This window comes from Nycticebus coucang, chromosome 6, assembly GCF_027406575.1.
Source record: "Nycticebus coucang isolate mNycCou1 chromosome 6, mNycCou1.pri, whole genome shotgun sequence".
Lineage (NCBI taxonomy): Eukaryota > Metazoa > Chordata > Mammalia > Primates > Lorisidae > Nycticebus > Nycticebus coucang.
The window spans coordinates 71,840,608-71,865,148 of record NC_069785.1 but is presented as its reverse complement, the minus strand read 5'-3'; the positions used below and the strand labels follow the sequence as shown (position 1 = coordinate 71,865,148).

Genomic DNA, 24,541 nt, shown 5'->3' with positions numbered 1-24,541 from the left:
AAAGGAGTTCCAATTTAGATTTAAAGAGCTTCATCTCCAAGAACAGGACATACAGCTTTTCTGTAACCCATTTTCTATTGACATTGAAAATGTGGATACGATTTACCAAATGGAACTGGCTGAACTGCAGAATTGTGATTCTCTGAAAGATGCATTCAAGTCAAGCAGCCTTCCCAATTTCTATGCATCTCTCCCCTCTGAGACATATTCTAATCTCAGGAACCATGCACTCAAAATGGCAACCATCTTTGGTAGCACTTATGTCTGTGAACAGACTTTTTCCAGAATGAAACATCTGAAATCTCCAATCAGATCTAGACTAACGGATGCACATTTGCATCACTTGTTATGACTAGCAGTGACAAATATGGAACTGAACATTGACCATCTCATCAGCCAAAAGCAGGCCCATAGTTTCCATTGAAACTATGTTTGTTGATTTAACTTTACTTGTTCTTCATTTTAAATATTGTATTTGTTCCCATTTTGTTTTTTTACTTCAAAATAAGATACATGTAGTGTCCATAGGAATTTGTTCATAGTTGTTTTTTTTTTTTTAACTATAGTCTGACCCTCCAACGGTCTGAGGGACAGTGAACTGGCCCCCTGTTTAAAAAGTTTGAGGACCCCTGCCCAAGAAGAGTGATGCTTTATCAGGCCCCAGGCCAGCCAAATCATTTAGAAATGTGGAAATAGGAATGGGAAACAACGAGGAATCTCTCTTGGGTGTTCCTTACCTTTTGGATTTCTTTGTTTTGCTAGGCAGTTGACAAAAGTAATTTCATCACCAGGTACCACAGGTGGAGAAAGAGTAACCCCAAGCCACTCAGAAAGGGGAGCTGGGGTCCATATCCCAAACAGTTGAGCCAAAGCTCAGCCATGACTCAGTATGACTGTTCAGAGAACAGAGAATATTGTCCATTGTGTGAAGAGCGGGGTTGCCTGAAGCAACTGAGCTTTGAGGGTACCCAGACTTAGCTATACCCAGGGCCTGCATCACAGAGCACAGGAGGGTCACAAAGGTTTGTGAGGGTGGGGAGGGGACAACAGGAGGAGGGTGTGGTCACAGCCCCTGCCCCACCCACCAGCCCAGCAGATCCCTCTGCCCCTCCTGGGACCTGTGTGCCCCTCTGCCCTTCCCAGCCCTCCCCCTGCCATTCTGTCTTTCAAGTCCACTGTGTAGTCTTATAATATGTTTGCCTAGATGAAATTTTCTCTTTGTTTGATCCATAATCCAGATATTACCTGAGTCTCTATTACTGTGTGGAGCCCTTGAGTCGAATTGTGAAAATCTGAAATACTACCTGGAATTTCTTCTTGTTCTCAGACATTTCTGCTCTCAGAATCACACATAGCCTCAAATCCACATTATCTACAGAATGTTTTTGCCTTACTCTAACCCAGATAAAAAACCTAGGGTTCTTTTGCACTAAATAGTTTTATGAATTTGACTAGTAAATTTTTTGTTTTAAAGTCAGTCTTTACTCTCTTTGATCAGACTGACTCAAATAATTAAAACTAATAATTCATTGTTCAGCATCCACAAAACTAAAATAAGTATAAGCATATGTAATTAAAACTTCATGCAATCTTGGAGTTAATTTATGGCACTATTTTTCTGAAGTTAGTGAAGCTTAAATTATACAAAGACTTTGGGGACATGCTGTATATACACAGCCATCTTTTGACAAGGCAATCCAGTATTTTTAATTCCAGGAATCAATAATGTCCTCCTTTTATTTCTCTCTTTCATTCATTGTATTTTCCACTTTTTCTAACTCTACCAAAAATACAGATAGTCCCAACCCTCCACATCAATTTCTTTTTTTTTTTTTTTTTTTATTGTTGGGGATTCATTGAGGGTACAATAAGCCAGTTACACTGATTGCAATTGTTAGGTAAAGTCCCTCTTGCAATCATGTCTTGCCCCCATAAAGTGTGACACACACTAAGGCCCCACCCCCCTCCCTCCATCCCTCTTTCTGCACCCCCCCATAACCTTAATTGTCATTAATTGTCCTCATATCAAGATTGAGTACATAGGATTCATGCTTCTCCATTCTTGTGATGCTTTACTAAGAATAATGTCTTCCACTTCCATCCAGGTTAATACGAAGGATGTAAAGTCTCCATTTTTTTTAATGGCTGAATAGTATTCCATGGTATACATATACCACAGCTTGTTAATCCATTCCTGGGTTGGTGGGCATTTAGGCTGTTTCCATATTTTGGCGATTGTAAATTGAGCTGCAATAAACAGTCTAGTACAAGTGTCCTTATGATAAAAGGATTTTTTTCCTTCTGGGTAGATGCCCAGTAATGGGATTGCAGGATCGAATGGGAGGTCTAGGTTGAGTGCTTTGAGGTTTCTCCATATTTCCTTCCAGAAAGGTTGTACTAGTTTGCAGTCCCACCAGCAGTGTAAAAGTGTTCCCTTCTCTCCACATCCACGCCAGCATCTGCAGTTTTGAGATTTTGTGATGTGGGCCATTCTCTCTGGGGTTAGATGGTATCTCAGGGATGTTTTGATTTGCATTTCTCTAATATATAGAGATGATGAACATTTTTTCATGTGTTTGTTAGCCATTCGTCTGTCGTCTTTAGAGAAAGTTCTATTCATGTCTCTTGCCCATTGATATAAGGGATTGTTGGCTTTTTTCATGTGGATTAATTTGAGTTCTCTATAGATCCTGGTTATCAAGCTTTTGTCTGATTGAAAATATGCAAATATCCTTTCCCATTGTGTGGGTTGTCTCTTTGCTTTGGTTATCGTCACCTTAGCTGTACAGAAGCTTTTCAGTTTAATGAAGTCCCATTTGTTTATTTTTGTTGTTGTTGCAATTGCCATGGCAGTCTTCTTCATGAAGTCTTCCCCCAGGCCAATATCTTCCAGTGTTTTTCCTATGCTTTCTTTGAGGATTTTTATTGTTTCGTGCCTTAAATTTAAGTCCTTTATCCATCTTGAATCAATTTTTGTGAGTGGGGAAAGGTGTGGGTCCAGTTTCAGTCTTTTACACGCAGACATCCAGTTCTCCCAACACCATTTATTGAATAGGGAGTCTTTCCCCCAAGGTAAGTTCTTGTTTGGTTTATCGAAGATTAGGTGGTTGTAAGATGTTAGTTTCATTTCTTGGTGTTCAATTCGATTCCAAGTGTCTATGTCTCTGTTTTTGTGCCAGTACCATGCTGTCTTGAGCACTATGGCTTTGTAGTACAGACTAAAATCTGGTATGCTGATGCCCCCAGCTTTATTTTTGTTACTAAGAACTGCCTTAGCTATACGGGGTTTTTTCCGGTTCCATACAAAACGCAGAATCATTTTTTCCAAATCTTGAAAGTACGATGTAGGTACTTTGATAGGAATGGCATTGAATAGGTAGATTGCTTTGGGAAGTATAGACATTTTAACAATGTTGATTCTTCCAAGCCATGAGCATGGTATGTTCTTCCATTTGTTAATATCCTCTGCTATTTCCTTTCTGAGGAGTTCATAGTTTTCTTTATAGAGGTCCTTCACCTCCTTCGTTAGGTATATTCCTAGGTATTTCATTTTCTTTGAAACTATGGTGAAGGGAGTTGTGTCCTTAATTAGCTTCTCCTCTTGACTGTTATTGGTGTATACAAAGGCTACTGACTTGTGGACATTGATTTTATATCCTGAAACATTACTGTATTTTTTGATGACTTCTAGGAGTCTTATGGTTGAGTCTTTGGGGTTCTCTAAGTATAAGATCATGTCGTCAGCAAAGAGGGAGAGTTTGACCTCCTCTGCTCCCATTTGGATTCCCTTTATTTCCTTGTCTTGCCTAATTGTATTGGCTAGAACTTCCAGCACTATGTTGAATAGTAAAGGTGACAGAGGACAACCTTGTCTGGTTCCAGTTCTAAGAGGAAAAGCTTTCAGTTTTACTCCATTCAGTAAAATATTGGCTGTGGGTTTGTCATAGATAGCTTCAATCAGTTTTAGAAATGTGCCACCTATGCCTATACTCTTCAGTGTTCTAATTAGAAAAGGATGCTGGATTTTGTCAAATGCTTTTTCTGCATCTATTGAGAGGATCATGTGATCTTTATTTTTGCCTCTGTTAATATGGTGGATAACATTTATGGACTTGCGTATGTTGAACCAGCCTTGCATCCCTGGGATGAAGCCTGCTTGATCATGATGAATGACTTTTTTGATGATAAGCTGTAATCTATTGGCTAGGATTTTGTTGAGAATTTTTCCATCTATATTCATGAGTGAGATTGGTCTGAAATTCTCCTTTTTGTTTGGGTCTTTTCCTGGTTTTGGTATCAGGGTGATGTTTGCTTCATAGAATGTGTTGGGGAAGATTCCTTCTTCCTCAATTTTTTGGAATAATTTCTGCAGTACAGGAATAAGCTCTTCCTTGAAGGTTTGATAGAATTCTGGAGTGAAGCCATCTGGACCAGGGCATTTTTTAGTTGGAAGCTTTTTTATTGTTTCTTTGATCTCAGTGCTTGAAATTGGTCTGTTCAGGAGGTCTATTTCTTCCTGGCCAAGTCTAGGGAGAGGGTGTGATTCCAAATATTGATCCATTTCCTTCACATTGTCAAATTTCTGGGCATAGAGTTTCTGGTAGTATTCAGAGATGATCTCTTGTATCTCTGTGGGATCAGTTGTTATTTCCCCTTTATCATTTCTGATTGAGGTTACTAGAGATTTTACTTTTCTATTTCTAGTTAGTCTGGCCAATGGTTTATCTATTTTATTTATTTTTTCAAAAAACCAACTCCTTGTTTCATTAATTTTCTGAATGATTCTTTTGTTTTCAATTTCATTGATCTCTGATTTGATTTTGGATATTTCTTTTCTTCTACTGAGTTTAGGCTTAGATTGTTCTTCTTTTTCCAATTCCATAAGGTCTCTTGTGAGATTGTTGATGTGCTCTCTGTCTGTTTTTCGAATGTAGGCATCTAAAGCGATGAATTTTCCTCTCAAAACTGCTTTTGCAGTATCCCACAGGTTTTGGTAGCTTGTGTCTTCATTGTTGTTATGCTTAAGGAAGTTAGTGATTTCCTGTTTGATTTCTTCCTGCACCCATCTGTTATTCAACAGAAGATTGTTTAATTTCCATGCCTTTGGATAGGGTCGAGCATTTTTGTTAGAGTTGAGTTCCACCTTTAGTGCCTTATGGTCTGAAAAGATACAAGGTAAAATTTCAATTCTTTTGATTCTGTTGATCTTTGTTTTGTGTCCCAGGATATGATCAATTTTGGAGAATGTTCCATGGGGTGATGAGAAGAATGTATATTCTTTATCTTTGGGGTGGAGTGTTCTATATGCGTCTATCAAGCATAATTGTTCTAGGGTCTCATTTAAATCTCTTATATCTTTGTTTAATTTCTGTTTAGAGGATCTGTCCAGCTCTGTAAGAGGTGTGTTAAAGTCCCCTGTTATGATGGTATTATCAGATATCATATTGCTCAGACTGAGTAAGGTCTGTTTCAAGAATCTGGGAGCATTTAAATTTGGTGCATAGATATTTAGAATTGAAATGTCTTCTTGTTGTAGTTTTCCCTTGACCAATATAAAGTGACCATCTTTGTCTTTTTTGACTTTAGTTGCTTTAAATCCACATGTATCTGAAAATAAGATTGCAACTCCTCTTTTCTTCTGAATTCCATTTGCCTGAAAAATTGTCTTCCAACCCTTGACTCGGAGCTTTAATTTGTCTTTTGAAGCCAGGTGTGTTTCTTGCAGACAGCAAATGGATGGCTTGTGTTTTTTAATCCAGTCAGCCAATCTATGTCTCTTCAGTGGGGAATTCAAGCCATTAACATTTATGGAGATAATTGATAAGTGTGGTAGTATTCTATTCGTCTTATTTGGTGAGAGTCCATTGCTTAGTTTTATCTTTTGCATCAGTGTGGAGGTTAGGTTCTGTCCTTTGATTTCTGAGTTCTTACTTTGCTGCTGATCCATTGTGGTGGTCAGTGTGCAGAACAGGTTGAAGTATTCCCTGTAGAGCTGGTCTTGTCATGGTGAATTTCCTCAATGTTTGTATATCCGTAAATGATTTGATTTCTCCATCTATTTTGAAGCTTAGCTTAGCAGGGTACAGAATTCTGGGCTGAAAATTGTTCTGTTTAAGTAGATTAAAGGTAGATGACCATTGTCTTCTTGCTTGGAAAGTTTCATTAGAGAAGTCTGAGGTCACTCTGATGGATTTGCCCCTGTAGGTCAACTGGCGCTTACTCCTGGCAGCTTGCAGAATCTTTTCTTTTGTCTTGACTTTGGACAGGTTCATCACAATGTGTCTTGGAGAAGCTCGGTTAGAGTTGAGGCGACCTGGGGTCCGATATCCCTCTGAAAGCAGTGTGTCAGAATCTTTGGTGATGTTTGGGAAATTTTCTTTTATAATATTCTCTAGTATGGCTTCCATTCCTCTGGGGCGTTCTTCTTCCCCTTCTGGAATTCCTATAACTCGTATGTTGGAACGTTTCATAAAGTCCCATAATTCTGACAGTGAACGTTCTGCTTTCTCTCTCTTCTTTTCTGCCTCTTTTACTATCTGAGTTATCTCAAAAACTTTGTCTTCTACCTCTGAAATTCTTTCTTCTGCATGGTCTAACCTGTTGCTGATACTTTCCATTGCATCTTTAAGTTCCCTGATTGACTGTTTCATTTCCTTCAGCTCTGCTATATCCTTTTTATATTCTTCATATCGTTCATCTCTGATTTGATTCTGTTTTTGGATTTCCTTTTGGTTATTTTCCACTTTATTAGCAGTTTCCTTCATTGTTTCCATCATTTCTTTCATTGTTTTCAACATGTGTATTCTAAATTCCCTTTCTGTCATTCCTAACATTTCTGTATAGGTGGAATCCTCTGCAGTAGCTACCTCATGGTCCCTTGGCGGGGTTGTTCTGGACTGGTTCTTCATGTTGCCTGGAGTTTTCTGCTGATTCTTCCTCATGAGTGATTTCTTTTATCTGTTTCCTTGCCCTAATTTTCCTTTCACTTCCTCTTGCTCTTTAAGTTCTCGTGCCTGTGGAAGTTGTGGGCGGGTTTAGACGGGTTGAACACACGCGACCACTTGCCGGTTTTCCACTGTTTTAGTCCTCCTCTTGGGGTCCAGAAGTCTCTCGCTGACTCCCTGTATCCTCATAGGAGTGATGATAGGCAGTTCCCACCAGCCAGAGATGCCTGGAGTCCTATCTCCCCAGACTCACGGTGCCCAGATGCAAGGAAGCTGTTACTCGGCTGCCATCTTGCTCCGCCCCTTCCACATCAATTTCATAACAGGCATCTGACTTCCCCAAGACAGACACAGGTCACGGTGGGCTAAGCTAGTGATCAGAGGACTTCTTAGACTCCATAGTTCCCTCAGTTCTCCATGGCAGGGTGGGATCTGGGTGGTATAAATGTGATTTTTTCCTAAGAATGCCTTGGCATGAAAAAAAAAGCTTGAAAAAAAATCTGCTCTATATAGTCACCCCTGAAAATATCCAAGTATCAGCTTGAGGTCACACTTTACTTAGGTTCTTGCCAGGTTTAAATAATCTCAATATCCTCTACTCCCCTTTTCCTACACCTTTTTCCCCTAGACTCTTTATTGTCATGAAAGCTGTCCTGAGAACTGTCTCTTAATGTTTTGTGTCTTCTTAAACTGTGCAGCCCTTTATTTTACACTCAGGGGCCAATACTGTGACTTGATTTCTTTGGAAGGTGCAAGACAGCCTCCAAGCCTGGCAGGATCTTTTGGTTATGCAGGAGCAGGTCACCTGCCCCAAGGGTAAAATATGCTGAGAGATGCCCCTTCTTCCTGGCCTTGATACATATCCTCAGACAATTTTTCACTTAATAAATATTTAAATCTGGAAACTAAGATAAAATCATCTGTACATGGTCCCCTCGACCTCATAATACAGTTTTAGCATTAAATCCCACATAGTTCAAAAGCTATACAAATGAGAGGAGAGGTTTCCCCACCTCCAGCATTTGTAATACCAAACCATTTCTGAAACAAATCAAATACTGTGAGTCATAACTACTCAGACACAGCAAGCTCTTTTCCAAACCATTCCTTAATGTCTGCTATCTCCAGTTTTCTGATATGATTCTTTGATAAGATGGTCAAAGGATAGCTTTTCTCTTTTAAAATAGCATAGATCTGCCATTCAATCCTGTAATTCCTCTGCTGGGCATATACCCAGAAGACCAAAAATCACATCATAACAAAGATATTTGTACCAGAATGTTTATTGCAGCCCTATTCATAATTGCTAAGTCATGGAAAAAACCCAAATGCCCATCGATCCATGAATGGATTAATAAATTGTGGTATATGTACACCATGGAATACTATGCAGCCTTGAAGAAAGATGGAGACTTTACCTCTTTCATGTTTACATGGATGGAGCTGGAACATATTCTTCTCAGTAAAGTATCTCGAGAATGGAAGAAAAAGTATCCAATGTACTCAGCCCTGCTATGAAACTAATTTAGGACCTTCACATGAAAACTATAACCCAGTTACAACCTAAGAATAGCGGGAAGGGGAAAAGGGTGGGGAGGGAGGGGGGAGGTGGGTAGAGGGAGGAGCATTGAAAGGATCACACCTGTGACGCATCTCACAAGGGTATATGTGAGGCTTGGTAAATGTGGAATGTAAATGTCTTAGCAAAGTAACTAAGAAAATGCCAGGAGGGCTATGTCAACTAATGTGATGAAAATGTGTCAAATGGTATATAAACTAAGTGTATGGTGCCCCATGATCATATTGATGTACACAGCTATGATTTAATAAAAAAAAATAAAATAAAATAGCATTCCTTGGCTAGACATCATTAGACATCCTTACAAGCAAATAATTGTTTCAGCATTCTGAACTAAAGCCCCAGCTCACTTGATAAGAACACCCCTGCATTAATCACGTGCCCAGAGATTACTGTTGACCTGTTTAAGTCAGCCTACTCAAAGTGATCCATGGACCAGTGCCTATACACATATTTTACCATCTCTGTCAAGATAAATATAGAAATTAAAAATGTTAAAAATGTTTACTGTATTTTTACAGGGCAATTGAATCTAATAACAAAAATAATTGAGGCTCATATTTTGTATTTCTTCATGTGTCAGTTTTTCAGTGATGCATTTTGTATTGTATTTTACACAAGTATCAGTACACAGTAGATGGGAGTAGGGCTTCTTCAACACAGATAGTTTGAAAAACTGTAATCTAATATACATGTTCCATTGGTGTGATGCTTAATTTTATGTGCTAACTTGACTGGATCATTGGGTACCCAGATATTTGGCTAAACATTATCTTTGGGTGCTGGTCATGGTAGCTCACACCTGTAATCCTAGCACTCTGGGAGGCTGAGGCAGGTAGATTGCTTGAGCTCAGGAGTTCAAGAATAGCCAGAGACAGATTGACACCCCATCTCTAAAACAAGAATAAACATAATTAAATAAAATAGCCAGGCATTGTGGCAGGTGCCTGTAGTCTCAGCTAGTCAGGAAGCTAAGGCAAAAGAATCACTTGAGCCCAAGAGTTTGAGGTTACCATGAGCTATGACTCCACAACACTCTACCCAGGGTGACAAAGTGAGACTCTGTCTCAAAACAACAACAATATTATCTCTGGGTGTGTCTGTAAAAGTGTTTCCCAATAGGATCAGTATTTGAATCAGTGGACTCAGTAAAGAAAATGGCCCTTCCAAATGTGGGTGGACATCAATAAATCTCTTGACAATCTGAACAGAACAGAAGACAAAGGAAGGTAGAAAGAATTCACTCCCTTTTCAGCAGCCCGCTTCAGCTAGAACATTAGTGTTCTCCTGTCCTCAGACTGAAACTTACACCACAGACTCCTCTCGTGCTTAGGCCTTCAGATTCAGGGTGAAGTACAATACCAGCTTGCCTGGGTGTCCAGCTTGCAGACGGCAGATCAGAGGACTTCTTAGACTCCATAATTATGTGAATCAATTCTTCCTAATAAATCTCTTCCTATATATGTGTATACGTATTATAGATACACACGTGTAATATATATATATATACACACACACACATACACATACACAGAGGGTATCAAAAATGTATACACATTTTAAGGGAAAAACTGTATTAAAATTATAATCCTCAAGTCATGTTTGACTTCTGTAATTAAAAGAGATGCAAGATACGACATACAAGATAACAAATATTACCTGTATATTTTGAATATTACAATTTTACTACAGTTTTTCCTTTCTTGAAATGTGTATACATTTTTTGGCACTCTGTGTGTGTGTGTGTGTGTGTGTTTATGTATGTACCTTATGGGTTCTGTTTTCCTGGAGAATCCTGGCTGGAATGGTGGGAGTGAGTCAGCATCCTGGAAGGATGAATGTCTGTCTCTACTTCCCACTGTGAGTCCTTCCCCTAACTTGCCTTTCTCTTCTGTTCTTTCCTTTCCCCTCCTTTCCTTCCGCTTTCTGCCTCTAATCCTGTGTTATTTTCACCCACATGATTCAGAGCATGAATAGCAAGGTCTTACTTTAGGACAGCAATCCCAGAGTGCCCAGATCATTGCTTCCACAAGAGAAGCACTGGTGCATCAGGAGATTCAGCTCACACTGGCATGTTCCAGGCTCCATCTTGACCCAGCCTGCCTGAACCAGCTGGAAGAGAGCATCACCTCTCTTCAGGCTCTGAGTTCACCTGAACCTGCTCTTTAAATTCTGGAAAATGTAGGGGGCTTGAGGTCATGGCAGTTTGGTACAGTTTGGGAAATCTCTGGACAGAGTCTTGCCCTTGGTTTTAGGACCAAGATTTTGATGGCCCTCCTCCTTTCTTTTCTTTTTTTTTTTATTGTTGGGGATTCATTGAGGGTACAATAAGCCAGGTTACACTGATTGCATTTGTTAGGTAAAGTCCCTCTTGCAATCATGTCTTGCCCCCAGAAGGTGTGGCACACACCAAGGCCCAACCCCCCTCCCTCCTTCCCTCTCTCTGCTTTTCCTCCCCCCCATAACCTTAATTGTCATTAATTGTCCTCATATCAAAATTGAGTACATAGGATTCATGCTTCTCCATTCTTGTGATGCTTTACTAAGAATAACGTCTTCCACTTCCATCCAGGTTAATACGAAGGATGTAAAGTCTCCATTTTTTTTAATGGCTGAATAGTATTCCATGGTGTACATATACCACAGCTTGTTAATCCATTCCTGGGTTGGTGGGCATTTAGGCCGTTTCCACATTTTGGCGATTGTAAATTGAGCTGCAATAAACAGTCTAGTACAAGTGTCCTTATGATAAAAGGATTTTTTTCCTTCTGGGTAGATGCCCAGTAATGGGATTGCAGGATCAAATGGGAGGTCTAGCTTGAGTGCTTTGAGGTTTCTCCATACTTCCTTCCAGAAAGGTTGTACTAGTTTGCAGTCCCACCAGCAGTGTAACAGTGTTCCCTTCTCTCCACATCCACGCCAGCATCTGCAGTTTTGAGAGTTTGTGATGTGGCCCTCCTCCTTTCTCCACCTGGTAATCTCCTACTCAATCTTCAGGTGCCACAGCAACTGCTCCTTTCTCCAGCCTGCTTGTCCCCAAGAAAGCTATTTTAGTTTTATCTTCACTGCCCTTTACTTTTACTCTATCAGAACATAGCTGACTTGAAGAAGAGCTTACCGCAAAATTAATGTCTATCAAAAATTCATTGAAAATTTAATTCATGTCATTTATTGCTTTTGTTGATTCACACTAGGCTGTCTGGAGCCCCACTCCTTTGAGGGTAGCCTGATTTTCCTCTCACAGTCAATAAGAGTTCTCCAAGCCCCTTAGGAACTATACACATTTCTTCCAGTTCTATGTCAGAGAGAGGAAGTTGAGTGGGCCTTGAGGGGGTCCTGGTGTAAGAAGGACCTGCCAGGAAGGCAACTTTTACTCAGTGCTTTGTGGTTAGAGACCAAGGAGAGTAAAGCCAGATTATCCCAGAGAGGGAAGAGAATGGGATCGTTGCACTGCAAGGTAGAGGGTGGAGATGTTTCTAGGTAAACAACATTTGCCATTTGTGAGCATGTGGTGTGCAGTACAGAGTGCTGAACACAATGTTTCCTGGGATAACCCCATGCTGTGTCACCCCCACATTAGTGCTGTTAGGGACAGCTTCTCAACACGCAGGACCCAGGTTGGTGGGGGGAGCTGTACACAGTGCCGGGAAGGCCAGGCCTGCATTTCATGGTCACCAGGAGCAACGGCTGCCATGGTGACTAGAAGCTGCAGACTTTTCCAGACTGCTAAGTCCCTGGGGGGCCTTTGATTAATCCAGGGGGAGGAGAATGTGAGGACACAATTATACAGGCCGATCTTGCTTAGTGGAGGGTCAAAAGGATTTAATCGTCTTTTAATAAAAACAAGTCATGCACATGGTGAAAAGCGAAACAGCACGAGAGAGTGAACAAGGAAAACAGAGTCTCCTCCTCCCTCAACCTCTGTCTCTCTTTGCAGACGCAACACCATTATCAGGGCTTTGTTTATGTTCAGGGTCATGACATATATGATTACAAAGCTGTGCAGCCGCTTGTGCACATGTGCACACACACACACAGACATACGCAGAGACACACACAGAAACAGAAACCCACGCACAGGCCTACACAGAGACACAGAAACACACAGACACACCGGCACGCAGACATACACAGAGATACACAGAGATACACAACACATGCAAACACACACAAACTCGCACCCACAAAGGAGCATACTGGATTGCCCTTCGCCTTTCACCATCTGTTTGAAGATCATTCTATGTCAGCTCCCTCAGCACCACCTCATTCTTTTCAATGACAAAAGAGACCCCATTTCTGGTCCCCTGTCCAGTGGGATTCATTTGATTTAGGCACCCTAAGAACTGTTAACTGCACCCAAGTGTTACGAAACAATTTCACTCCTTATTCACATAGGCACTCACGTATAGTTATATATGATATTTCCTATATTATTAAACTGGTACCTGCATCTACCTTTGTTTAGGATGTGAGCCCCTCAAAATCAAGATCTGAGATGGATGACAGTTTAGTAGTTGCCAAGGATTAGGCCTTGGGGCCAGGGGTGCAACCCTAAGGGACAGTGAAAGGAAACTCTTCTGGGGTGATGGAACAGTTCTCTGTCTTGATAATGGGGGGTGGTTAAACAAGCCTATACATGTGATAAAATTACAGAGAACTGCGCATGTGTGCAGGCACCAATGAGCACATGTCAACACTGGGGAAATGTGAACAAGTTCTGTAGGGTTATACCAGTGTAATTTCCTGGATTTATTATTGTAAAGTAGTTATGCAAGATGTTATTGGGGGAAACTGGGTGAGGGGTACGTGGAACCTTGCTGTGCCATATTTGCAACTCCCTGGGAATCTATAACTATTTCAAGACAAAAAGTTCAAATGGCAATAAGATTGGAGTCTCCTTCGTCCTAGTACTCCATTCCCAGTCTCTGGCACAGAGAGGTGCTCAATAATGTAAGGTGAAGAAACAAAGAGTCTTTCCTTTCTTTTTTTTTTTTTTTAATTATTTATTTATTTATTTTTATTTTTATTATTTTTTTTGTGTGTGTTTTTGGGCCGGGGCTGGGTTTGAACCCACCACCTCCGGCATATGGGACCAGCGCCCTACTCCTTGAGCCACAGGCACTGCCCGAGTCTTTCCTTTCTGGGCCTTAGTTTCCCCATCTGTACAATGAGGCCAAATGACCAAATGACTCCCGGCAGCCTTTCCAGTCTTGCACTCTGTTCTGTTTGGGCCAGTCCCCTGACCCTCTCCATGTCATCACCTCCCCACAGACTCTCTCCTTTCTGTCCCACCCTATGGGATGATACCCCATCTTTCCAGCAGAATATAGTATTAGTGTGACAAAATTGTAGCCTAATTAAAATGGAAGATGTAGTACAGAATCTTTCCAAATGCCTCCACTCTGAGCAGCAGTAGAGTTTGTCGGGTGTGTGTCAGCTGGGCCTGGTTTATTCCACTGGCTGGAAGCACACAGCAGAAGTGGCAGAATCACGCGAGTCTGGGTCTCAGCTGCCTTTCTTTTTTTTTTTTTTATTTTATTTTTTTTATTTTTAATGATGTAGATGTATATATTTTTTTTTTGTATAACCATTTGTTTTTTTTTTTTATTAAATCATAACTGTATACATTGATATGATTATGGGGCATCATACACTCGCTTCATAAACCATCTGACACATTTTTATCACAGTGGTTAACATAGCCTTTCCGGCGTTATCTCAGTTACTGTGCCAAAACATTTACATTCTACATTTACCAAGTTTCGCAAATACCCCTGTAATATGCACCACAGGTGTGATCCCACCGATCCCGCTGCCTCTATTCCCCCCCCCCTTTCCCACTTCCCCCTATTGTTAAGTTGTAGCTGGGTTATAGCTTTCATGTGAGAGTCCCAAATTAGTTTCATAGTAGGGCTGTGTACATTGGGTACTTTTTCTTCCATTCTTGGGATACTTTACTAAGAAGAATATGTTCCAGCTCCATCCATGTAAACATGAAAGAGGTAAAGTCTCCATCTTTCTTTAAGGCTGCATAGTATTCCATGGTATACATATACCACAATTTATTAATCCATTCGTGGATCGATGGGCACTTGGGCTTTTTCCATGACTTAGCTATTATGAATTGGGCTGCAATAAACATTCTGGTACAAATATCTTTGTTATGTTGTGATTTTTGGTCTTTTGGGTATATGCCAAGCAGAGGAATTACAGGATTGAATGGCAGATCTATTTTTAGATCTCTGAGTGTTCTCCATATATCTTTCCAAAAGGAATGTATTAACTTGCATTCCCACCAGCAGTGCAGAAGTGTTCCCTTTTCTCCGCATCCACGCCAACATCTCAGGTCTTGAGATTTTGTGATATAGGCTAGTCTCATTGGAGTTAGATGATATCTCAAAGTAGTTTTGATTTGCATTTCTCTGATGATTAAAGATGATGAGCATTTTTTCATATGTCTGAAGGCCTCGTGCCTGTCTTCTTCAGAGAAGTTTCTCTTCAAATCCCTTGCCCAGCCTGCGATGGGATCCCTTGTTTTTTTCTTGCTGATGCGTTTGGGTTCTCTGTGGATTCTGGTTATTAAACCTTTGTCAGAGATATACCCTGCAAATATCTTCTCCCATTCTGAGGGCTGTCTGCTTGCTCTGCTTATTGTGTTCTTAGCTGTGCAGAAGCTTTTTAGTTTGATCAAGTCCCAGTAGTGTATTTTTGAAGCTGCTTCAATTGCCCAGGGGGTTCTCCTCATGAAATACTCACCCAGACCAATTTCTTCAAGGGTTTTCCCTGCATTCTCCTCTAGTATTTTTATAGTTTCATGTCTTAAGTTTAAATCTTTAATCCAATGAGAGTCTATCTTAGTTAATGGTGAAAGGTGTGGGTCCAATTTCAGTCTTCTGCAGGTTGCCAGCCAGTTCACCCAGCACCATTTGTTAAATAGGGAATCTTTTCCCCACTGAATGTTTTTAATTGGCTTGTCAAAGATCAAATAGCGGTAAGTAGCTGGATTCATCTCTTGGTTCTCTATTCTGTTCCAGACATCTACTTCTCTGTTTTTGTGCCAATACCATGCTGTTTTGATCACTATCGATTTGTAGTAAAGTCTGAGGTCTGATAGTGTGATTCCTCCTGTTTTGTTTTTATTTCTGAGTAATGTCTTGGCTATTCGAGGTTTTTTCTGATTCCATATAAAACAAAGTAATGTTTTTTCAAGATCTTTAAAATATGACAGCGGAGCTTTAATAGGGAGTGCGTTGAAATTATATATTGCTTTGGGTAGTATGGACATTTTGATAATGTTGATTCTTCCTAGCCATGAGCATGGTATGTTTTTCCATTTGTTAACATTTTCAGCTATTTCTTTTCTTAGAGTTTCATAGTTCTCTTTATAGAGAGCTTTCACGTCTTTTGTTAGGTAAATTCCCAAATATTTCATCTTCTTTGGCACTACTGTGAATGGGATAGAGTCCTTAACTGCTTTTTCAATTTGGCTGTTGTTGGTGTATATAAAGGCTACCGATTTATGAATGTTGATTTTGTAACCTGAGACGCTGCTGTATTCCTTGATCACTTCTAGGAGTTTTGTAGTCGAGTCCCTAGTATTTTCCAGATACACAATCATATCATCTGCGAAGAGCGAGAGTTTGATCTCTTCTGACCCTATATGTATACCCTTGATCGCCTTTTCTTCCCTAATTGTGGTGGCTAAAACTTCCATTACAATGTTGAAAAGCAATGGAGACAATGGGCAGCCTTGTCTGGTTCCTGATCTGAGTGGAAATGATTCCAATTTAACTCCATTCAATATGATATTGGCTGTGGGTTTGCTGTAGATAGCCTCTATCAGTTTAAGAAAAGTCCCTTCTAGACCAATTTTCTTGAGTGTTCTGATCATGAAGGGATGCTGGATATTATCAAAAGCTTTTTCTGCATCAATTGAGAGAATCATATGGTCTTTGTTTTTTAATTTGTTTATGTGCTGAATTACATTTATAGATTTACGTATATTTCAGCTGCCTTTCTGTGATCTATGTCTACCAAGACCTGGTCTCCCTGGGATCTAGAACCAACCCTGGCTTATAGCAGACAAAGTTGGTGCTCCATCCAGATGCCCTTTCATCATTTCTCCACCTCCAGCTGCCGGCACCCTCAGCTCTTCTGGGGACAGCTGGCTTAGACTGCTGGAGCAGCTTCACTGCAAAGCTCAGAATGCTGGGAGTTCCTGGGTGTTAGACATTCTTCTCCTCTCCCAGTGGGTGAGGGGAGATGAGAGCCCAGCTCCCTGGCCTCAGCTTGGAACATCTGATATATAGCTCACACTGCAGATTCCCCTGGGGGATCAGGCCAAAGCCACCCTCAAGGGACTTTTGTCTGAGGTTGCCCCTTGCTTAGCTATCCCCCTCCCTGTTGGTTCTCCATCTCCTTACCAGTGTCCCCTGGGAACTTGATGAACGACTTGCATACAAGGTCACACAGCTCATCATTTGCTTGTAGGGAAACCCGTATCAGCAATGCTATCCCCAAACAGGTTCTAGCCATCAAGATTTACCTAAATGCTACTTCTAAAGTGAGGGGTGAGTGTCACCATGGAATCACTCCCCCTGGACTGAGGCTTGGTGAGGTCCTCCAAAGAGGCTACTGGGGGAAGTGGTTAGAGGATGGGCTGAGAATCAGGGTGGATTGGAGGAGGAGGAAGAAATGGCCTCTGTAGAAAGCAAGGTGGGCTTGCCTGCCTTTGCCCCCACTCACCCCCACTTTGTCTTCTTCTATGGGGCCCCTAGCTCCAGGCATCAGGGCTTTTCCCAAACTACATTATTAAGATGTGATTATATACAGTAAACTGCAAGTATTTTAAATGTTTTCGCATTTGATGTTTGACATAAAATCATCACTACAGAGAGTGAACAAATCCATCACTTTGAATCTTGCGTCATTGTCAGGGAGACACAATGATATGGCAGTGGCAACAGTGAAAGTCCTGGGGCCGGGTACTGGAGGCATCCTGATCTCACTGTCCCTGAAGCTGGATTTGCTGTGTTCCTAGCTACCAACTCTCCTTAGGTATGTGGAGGCTGTGGCCTGGCTTTCCAACTTCTTCATCAATTCCATGGACAGTTCCCCCATCCCAGAAGTATTTCAATCTTGCTTAAGTAACCCAGAGCTGGTCTCTGTTGCTACTGACCTAAAACCTCAACTGATGGATGGTGGAGGCAGAGGTGGTTGGAAATAGATCATTGGCTAGAGAATTCTCAACAGGGGCCATCCCAGAACCTTCAAATCCATCAAGACATGTGCTCCAGAGGGTTGCCTCCCTGCAGGGTCCAGCTCCTCAGTGGGCCACTTACAGCTCTCACAAGAGGCTGACCAGGACCAGAGCCATACACCTCAGCTCTTCCACTGACCTCTCTCACACAGGAGCTCATGGCCCCAGACTGTCACCACCCCTGTCTGCTAACATAAGAATAATCATGAGGTGACTACTCGGTAATGGTTGAGGTCAAGAGAGATTGGAGGACAAGCTGTCAGGCTGGCCTGAGTTCTGAATCCTGATGCTGTCACTTTAAGTTGCACATACCCAGGCCTCTGTTTCCCCATCTGTAAAATTTAACAGCTCCCACCTCACAGATTGAGCTGAGGATGATGAGATGATACCCATCAAGTGCATGTTAGATCTGTGCTTGTTTTAAGGGTACTTGGGATTTTATTTTTTGTTTTTCTTTGTTTTGAGACAAAGTCTCATTCTGTCACCAGGGCTAGAGTGCTGTGACATCAGCCTAGCTCACAGCAACCTCAAACTCCTGGGCTCAAGCGATCCTCCTGCCTCAGCCTCTTGAGTAGCGGGGACTACATACAAGTGTCCACCACTATGCCTGGATAATTTCTCTATTTTTAGTAGACATAGGAATTTCCCTCTGGCTCAGGACGGTCTGGAACTCATGAGCTCAAGGGATCCTCCCTTCCCAGAGTGCCACTGTGCTCCACCTACTTGGGGTTTTCTGAACCAAGTATGGCATGGTGCACAGATATAGAAACAACTGTCTGGCAGGAAGAAGGCAGGGCCAAGTGGGGAAGCACCAGGGTCGGTCAGGAAGCAGAGAGCAGAGGTGGGAAGTGGCAAGGCACAGTGAGCAGATTTAGGAATGGCTGGTTTGATTAATTGGCTCTGGGACATAGGGGCTGTCCCTAGTTGTCTGGTACATGGCCCTGGGGTGATTAGGGCTGGGGATAGTGGCCTGAAGTATTAGGGCCTGATAAAAAATGTGGTTGAGAGGGTAAAAGCTCTGGATTGACTGGTTTGTATATGAAAGTCACATTCACTGGTGGGCAAATTGCTATCCCTAAGAATTAGGCACTGGTATGAGCAGTCCCCCCAGGGTCAGCAAACCCCCAGATGTTAAAGTATCAAAATACAGGGAATAAAAAGATGCAGCCAATACACTGAGGAATACATTTTTATTCCACTGGCCATGGGCCATATGCCCACAACATTATCTTGTGCCTTCGTGACAACAGCCCTGTAAAGTTGTTTTGATCATCCCTTTTTCACAGTGGAAGAAACTAAGGGTCAGGGAAACCCAGAAATTTACCCAGAGTTACAAACGCAGGGAGTGGCAGCACCAGAATATGAAGGTGTCTGACCCCCAAATCTTTGTTCCTATCGTCTGTGCTGTATCACACACGGGTCCTTGCTTGAGTCCTCTGGCCTGGGCAGGCACTCACATAGATCTCAGCTTTGTCCTCAGTTTTCAACAGACCTTACTATTTAAAGTGGCTTTGGTACTTTCATCTGAACTGGCCTCCACACATCTGACCATACCTCTGGCCCAGTCCCAGCCCCTCAGAGAGAGATGGTGCAATTCTTTAGTTACCAAAAGGCCACATCAGCAGATCTGTGAGGTTGGGAAGATTGATAGGGCTGAAAGCTATTTCCCGAAGCATCACCTACGTACACCTGGAAGCCTGGTAGGAACTGTGGTCTAAGACAGAAGAGCAGCAAAGGTCAAGGAACCAGCGGGGTCTGCAGGAGAGGAGTGGAGTGGCTGAGTGTGTGCACATGCATGTGAACGTGTGTGTGCATGTGTGAATATGCACACATAGGTGGTGAGTGGTTAAGGGTGGGCAGCCAGAGCCTGTGAAGTAGATATATGAAAATGTCTAGAACACATTTTTAAGTCCTTTCCTTCACTGTGTTCACCTGAAGAAAAGGTCTGTTTTTACTGCTCAAAGCAATCCACAAATTCAATGTCATTTCTATTAAAAGACTAACCTTATTTTTCACATAATTAGAGGAAACGATTCTAAAATTCATTTATAACCAAAAAATAGCCAGAATAGCCAAAGCAATCCTAAGCAAAAACAATGAAACTGGAAGAATCCTATTGCCTAACTTCATATTATAGTACAAGGTTTATGGTAACCAAAACAGCATGGTACTGGAATAAAAGGAAACATAGATCAATAGAACAGAATAAAGAATCCAGGAATAAAATCATATACCTACAACTGACACACACACTAGGGAAAGGATACACTAATAAATGGTGCTGGGAAAATTGGAGGGCCACATGCAGAAAAATAAAATTGGATCTCTATCTCTTACCATACACAAAAATTAAGTCAAGATGAATCAAAGATTTAAATGTTTTTAATAAAGGAAGACAAGAATAGATTCCCATGCCCAGATGGCTGGTAAGACCATCAGGAAGGCCGTGTGTCTCAGTAATGTTCCCTGCCCCAGGACTGCTAAACAAGACTTACCAGAGAGTGCAGGGCACTGCTAGAGTAAGATCTGAAACACCAGAAAGACTGGTTTGTATCAAAAAAGTAAAAGCTCAGCTAAGATTTGCAATCAAGGGGACAAAGAAAGGAAAATGGGTCTGAAGGAGATTCAGAAGCAAGTTTGGAATTCTTGGCCTGGCTTGAGCTGAATGAACAGAAAAGCAGGAAGAGAGAACCTGGAGAAGGCGAGGTCCTGAGTCCTGGGAGAGGGAAGCACCCACAGAGGGAAATGGTGACTCAGGTGCTGAGAACCAAAACATCCACCTAACTCCTATCTTGCACTAGTATACAGCTTTACAGTTGACAGAAGCCTCCATGAGCCTACAGTCATGTCCTCTGATCTTCAAGTAATCCTTACAGTAGAAGGAATGGCTACTCTATTTTATAAAGTGTCAGCAAGAGAACTACCATAGCAGTGGCAACGAGCCTCCGTGAGAAGTCAAATATAGATGGAAAAGTTGGACAGGTCTCCCACCCACGCACTCCATGGGACCTTGGCCTCATCACCTCAACCCCTTTATCTTACATGGTACTGCACCAATGATTTCTGCCAGGGTCCCAAATTTTTCATTTTCATCTGTAAAATTGGAAAAATTAACCCTACCCTGCTCCTATCCCTAAGACAGAAACATAATAACTGAAGTATGCACTGCTCTGATTCAGAGGAGAATGTGGGAGCAGTGCAAACAAATGAGCACAAGAGGCTCATGACAGCCTAAAGCTCCCCAGGGACCGTGAAGCCCAGCAAGAGGACGCACTCCTACGTCCATGTCGACAAACTTAGACAGATGGATTGGACACCTGGAGAGACATGGAAATGAATGAGACATACACCATAGGTGCAAGAATCTTCCTACCCAGAAGGGAGGCAGCCAGAGAAATAACCAAGCATCAGAATAATGGCTGATAATTACTGGGCGTTGACTGGCTCCAGACACTGTGTCAGCACTTCATTCATGTTATCCATCAAATTGTCACCACAACTTGATGAGATAGGTACTGTGATCAAAAGAAACCAGGCACGTGAAGCTCTGGCTTGGCCAACAACGAGCAGTTAATAAATGCTAGCTATTACTAACCCTAATTACTACCTCTGTGCTAGAGAAGAAAGAAACGAGGCTTAAAGAGGCTTAGTGATGTGCCCAGGATCCCACACTCTGGACTGTTTGATTATGAAGACCCTTAATCTTGACCTCTACTACCACTGGTTCATAAATTTATGTGCTAGTTAAAAAATATTGCTTTGGGGGGCTCTCCTGTTGGCTATTTTGATTTAGCGAGTGTGGTGTGGGAAGGTTATTATGACAGGAAAGAGGTATAACTAATATTTAGGAGAATGGGCATTCGAGTCAAACAGCTCTGGTGTGAAATTCAACTTTGCTCCTTTCTAAGTTCGTGAACTTGCTTAACCTTGTCAGGACTCAGTTTCTTGATCTGTAAAATGGGATAATATATGTAATGTTAATCATCATGCTAATATGCATTAAAGACAGTTTAATAGAATGGTTGAGAACATAAACTCAAAAGTCAGACAACCCAAGTTCAAATCCTGGCTCTAATACTTACCAGCTCTGTGACTTTGAGTAAATTACTTAACCTCTCTGTGCCTCAATTCCCTCATCAATAAATCTATATTGATACTAATACCTCCCCCAAAGGGCTATTGTTTGATTTTAAACTATTCATATTAGTAAATCTTAGAGGAGGGCCTGATGGGGAGGAAGGGCTCAATCAGTGCTAGCTGCTGCTATTTTTAATATATTGGCACAGCTTACGGAAGCAGCAGCCATCTCCTATTCAGCATCACAGCCACCCTCAGACCCCTTGCAAAACCCAAGATTGTCAAAAAGAGAACCAAGAAGTTTACATGGAACTGGTCAGAGCAATATACCAAATTAAGCATAACTGGTGGAAACCCAGAAATATTGACAACAGGGTTCGGAGATGGGCCAGACCTTGATGCCCAACATTGGTTATGGGATCAACAAGGAAACGAAGCAAGAGCTGGCCAGTAGTTTCTGGAAGTTCCTCGTCCACAATGCCAAGGAGCCAGAAGTGCAGCCGCTGGGCCACAAATCTCACTGTGTGGAGATTGCTTGCAACATTGCCTCCAAGAATCGCAAAGCTGTTGTGGAAAGAGTAACCCAGCTGGCTGTCAACGTCACCAACCCCAATACCAGGCTAAACAGTGAAGAAATGAATAGACAGCTCTTGTGCACATTTTATTTGTATTTAAATAAAACCATAAAAACTGAAAAAAGAAAACAAATAAAAAATTTTTAAAAACAAGCTCTTGGGAGCAGTAAGAATGAGGAAAGGAAAGCATGAAGGTCTTCACCCAGAGAGTGGGGAAGATTATAGGTAGACTGTGGCAAGTCCTGGTTGTACTACTGGCCTGCAGGGTAACCACGAGCAAAGTCACCCCCAACACACACCTCAGTTTTATCATCTGTAAAAGGAAGGGCTTGGATCAACTCAGCTCATAAGTCTTCTCTGGATTTAACATGCTAAGAGTCTGAGAGATTTTACACTGATGTTTTAATTTTTTTTTCTTATTTGCTGGTAGGTTGGGGTATCCTCTTGTGTTTCTAAGTTGTCACATTTTAGGCTTTTTTGATTAAGGGATGAGGTCTTGCCCTGTTGCCCAGGCTGGAGTGCAATAGCCTGATCATAGCTCACTGCAGCATTAAAATCCTGGGCTGAAATGATCCTCCTGCCCCAGCCTCCTGAATAGCTGGGACGAAAAGCACACCACCCCTGGCTAATTTATTTTTCCTTTTTTTTTTTGTAGATATGAGGTCTCACTATGTTGCTCAAGCTGGTCTTGAACTCCTAGCTTCAAGTGATCCTCCCACCTTGGCCAAAATATTTATTAGAATTACAGACATGAAGCACCATGCCCAGCCACAGTTTAGGCTTTTTGAAGGAGGTGTTGATTTTCAGCACTGCACTGTCACAATTCTTTTTTTCTTTTTTGTGGAGACAGAGTCTCACTTTATGGCCCTCGGTAGAGTGCCATGGCATCACACAGCTCACAGCAACCTCCAACTCCTGGGCTTAAGCGATTCTCTTGCCTCAGCCTCCCGAGTAGCTGGGACTACAGGTGCCCGCCACAACGCCCAGCTATTTTTTGGTTGCAGTTCAGCCGGGGCCGGGTTTGAACCCTCCACCCTCGGTATATGGGGCCGACGCCTTACCGACTGAGCCACAGGCGCCGCCCGTACTGTCACAATTCTTATGGAGCCTGGGCAGGGGAGGGCATCTCTACAATTGAAAGTAAAATCCAAAGATCACTGGTTGACACATCTACTTGGCAATGCAGACCAAAAAAGTCTGATCTTCTCTTAAGAAATGTCAGCATGGCCTCTAAGAAGTTGTGAAAGAAAAACAAAGCAAGAAGTCTTGTCCTTTCCCCATCTCCTGCTGCCAATGTAGAAGCCAAGTATCCAGGATTGAGGGGTCTCAGTCCCTGGAAATGGCCACCCAGGGTTGGCTGCCTGCTCAGCTGCCAGCCATGAGGTCTGGAGAGCTAGATGAGGATGGAATGAACCCCAACCTGCTACATCAAAGACAAGCCAGAATCGTGCCTCCAGCATTCTAAGCACACCTTCAAAGCAAGAATGCAGAGATTGCACCTGTAGCCAGGTTCTTTGGCCACAAACTCTGCCTCTGCTACCTAGTAGGCTGCATTTAATATTAGATTTCCAGCTGATGTTAGATAGTGAAGTCTCTCATTACTGCTGAAATTAGTGATGCAACTGGGAGACCATGTCTTTCCCATAACTTCTGGCACGTGAGAGAAAGGAAAATTCTCTTTCTGTTGTGGGAAAAGTACCTGTTGTAAAAACTTTATATTAAAAAGAAAGCAAAACATGATCTATAAAGTTATCGCCATTTCTTGGAGCTATTGCATGTAGATTTTGAGAAGACTGACAAATGCTTACCAGAGTCTCTTTATACATTTTTACTGTGAAGCAAAGGTGAACCCAAAGCTTGATGTAGAATTGGGTCAGAGAGATGGAAGATATTAAAATTCGGCAGCTAGAGACAAAAGGAGTTCTGAGGTAAGAGTGGAGGGTCCAAGATGTTGACAGATGCTGGGGCAAGGGAGAGAGCTGACAGAACCTCCCCTGTAGGAGGGACGGAGGACAGATTTTAGGACTGTATGGTCTTGTCAAGAACTCTTAAGAACTTATTTACTATTAAAACTTACTCTCAAAACAAATGTGTGTAGCTGAGTCCA

At 41.9% G+C, this 24,541-nt stretch overlaps 1 protein-coding gene and 1 pseudogene across 1 annotated transcript in view; one reads left to right on the top strand and one right to left on the bottom strand.

The window, feature by feature from the left end:
• The window catches only part of NOX5 (NADPH oxidase 5), a 62,666-nt gene extending 41,598 nt beyond the window's left edge, over positions 1 to 21,068 (bottom strand). The window contains 1 exon segment of the mRNA XM_053595558.1: positions 21,063 to 21,068. Coding sequence (XP_053451533.1) covers positions 21,063 to 21,068 — 6 coding nt within the window.
• Positions 21,069 to 21,634: 566 nt separating this feature from the next.
• Positions 21,635 to 23,899, top strand: LOC128588712 (60S ribosomal protein L32-like; annotated as a pseudogene).
• The last annotated feature ends 642 nt before the right edge of the window (positions 23,900 to 24,541 follow it).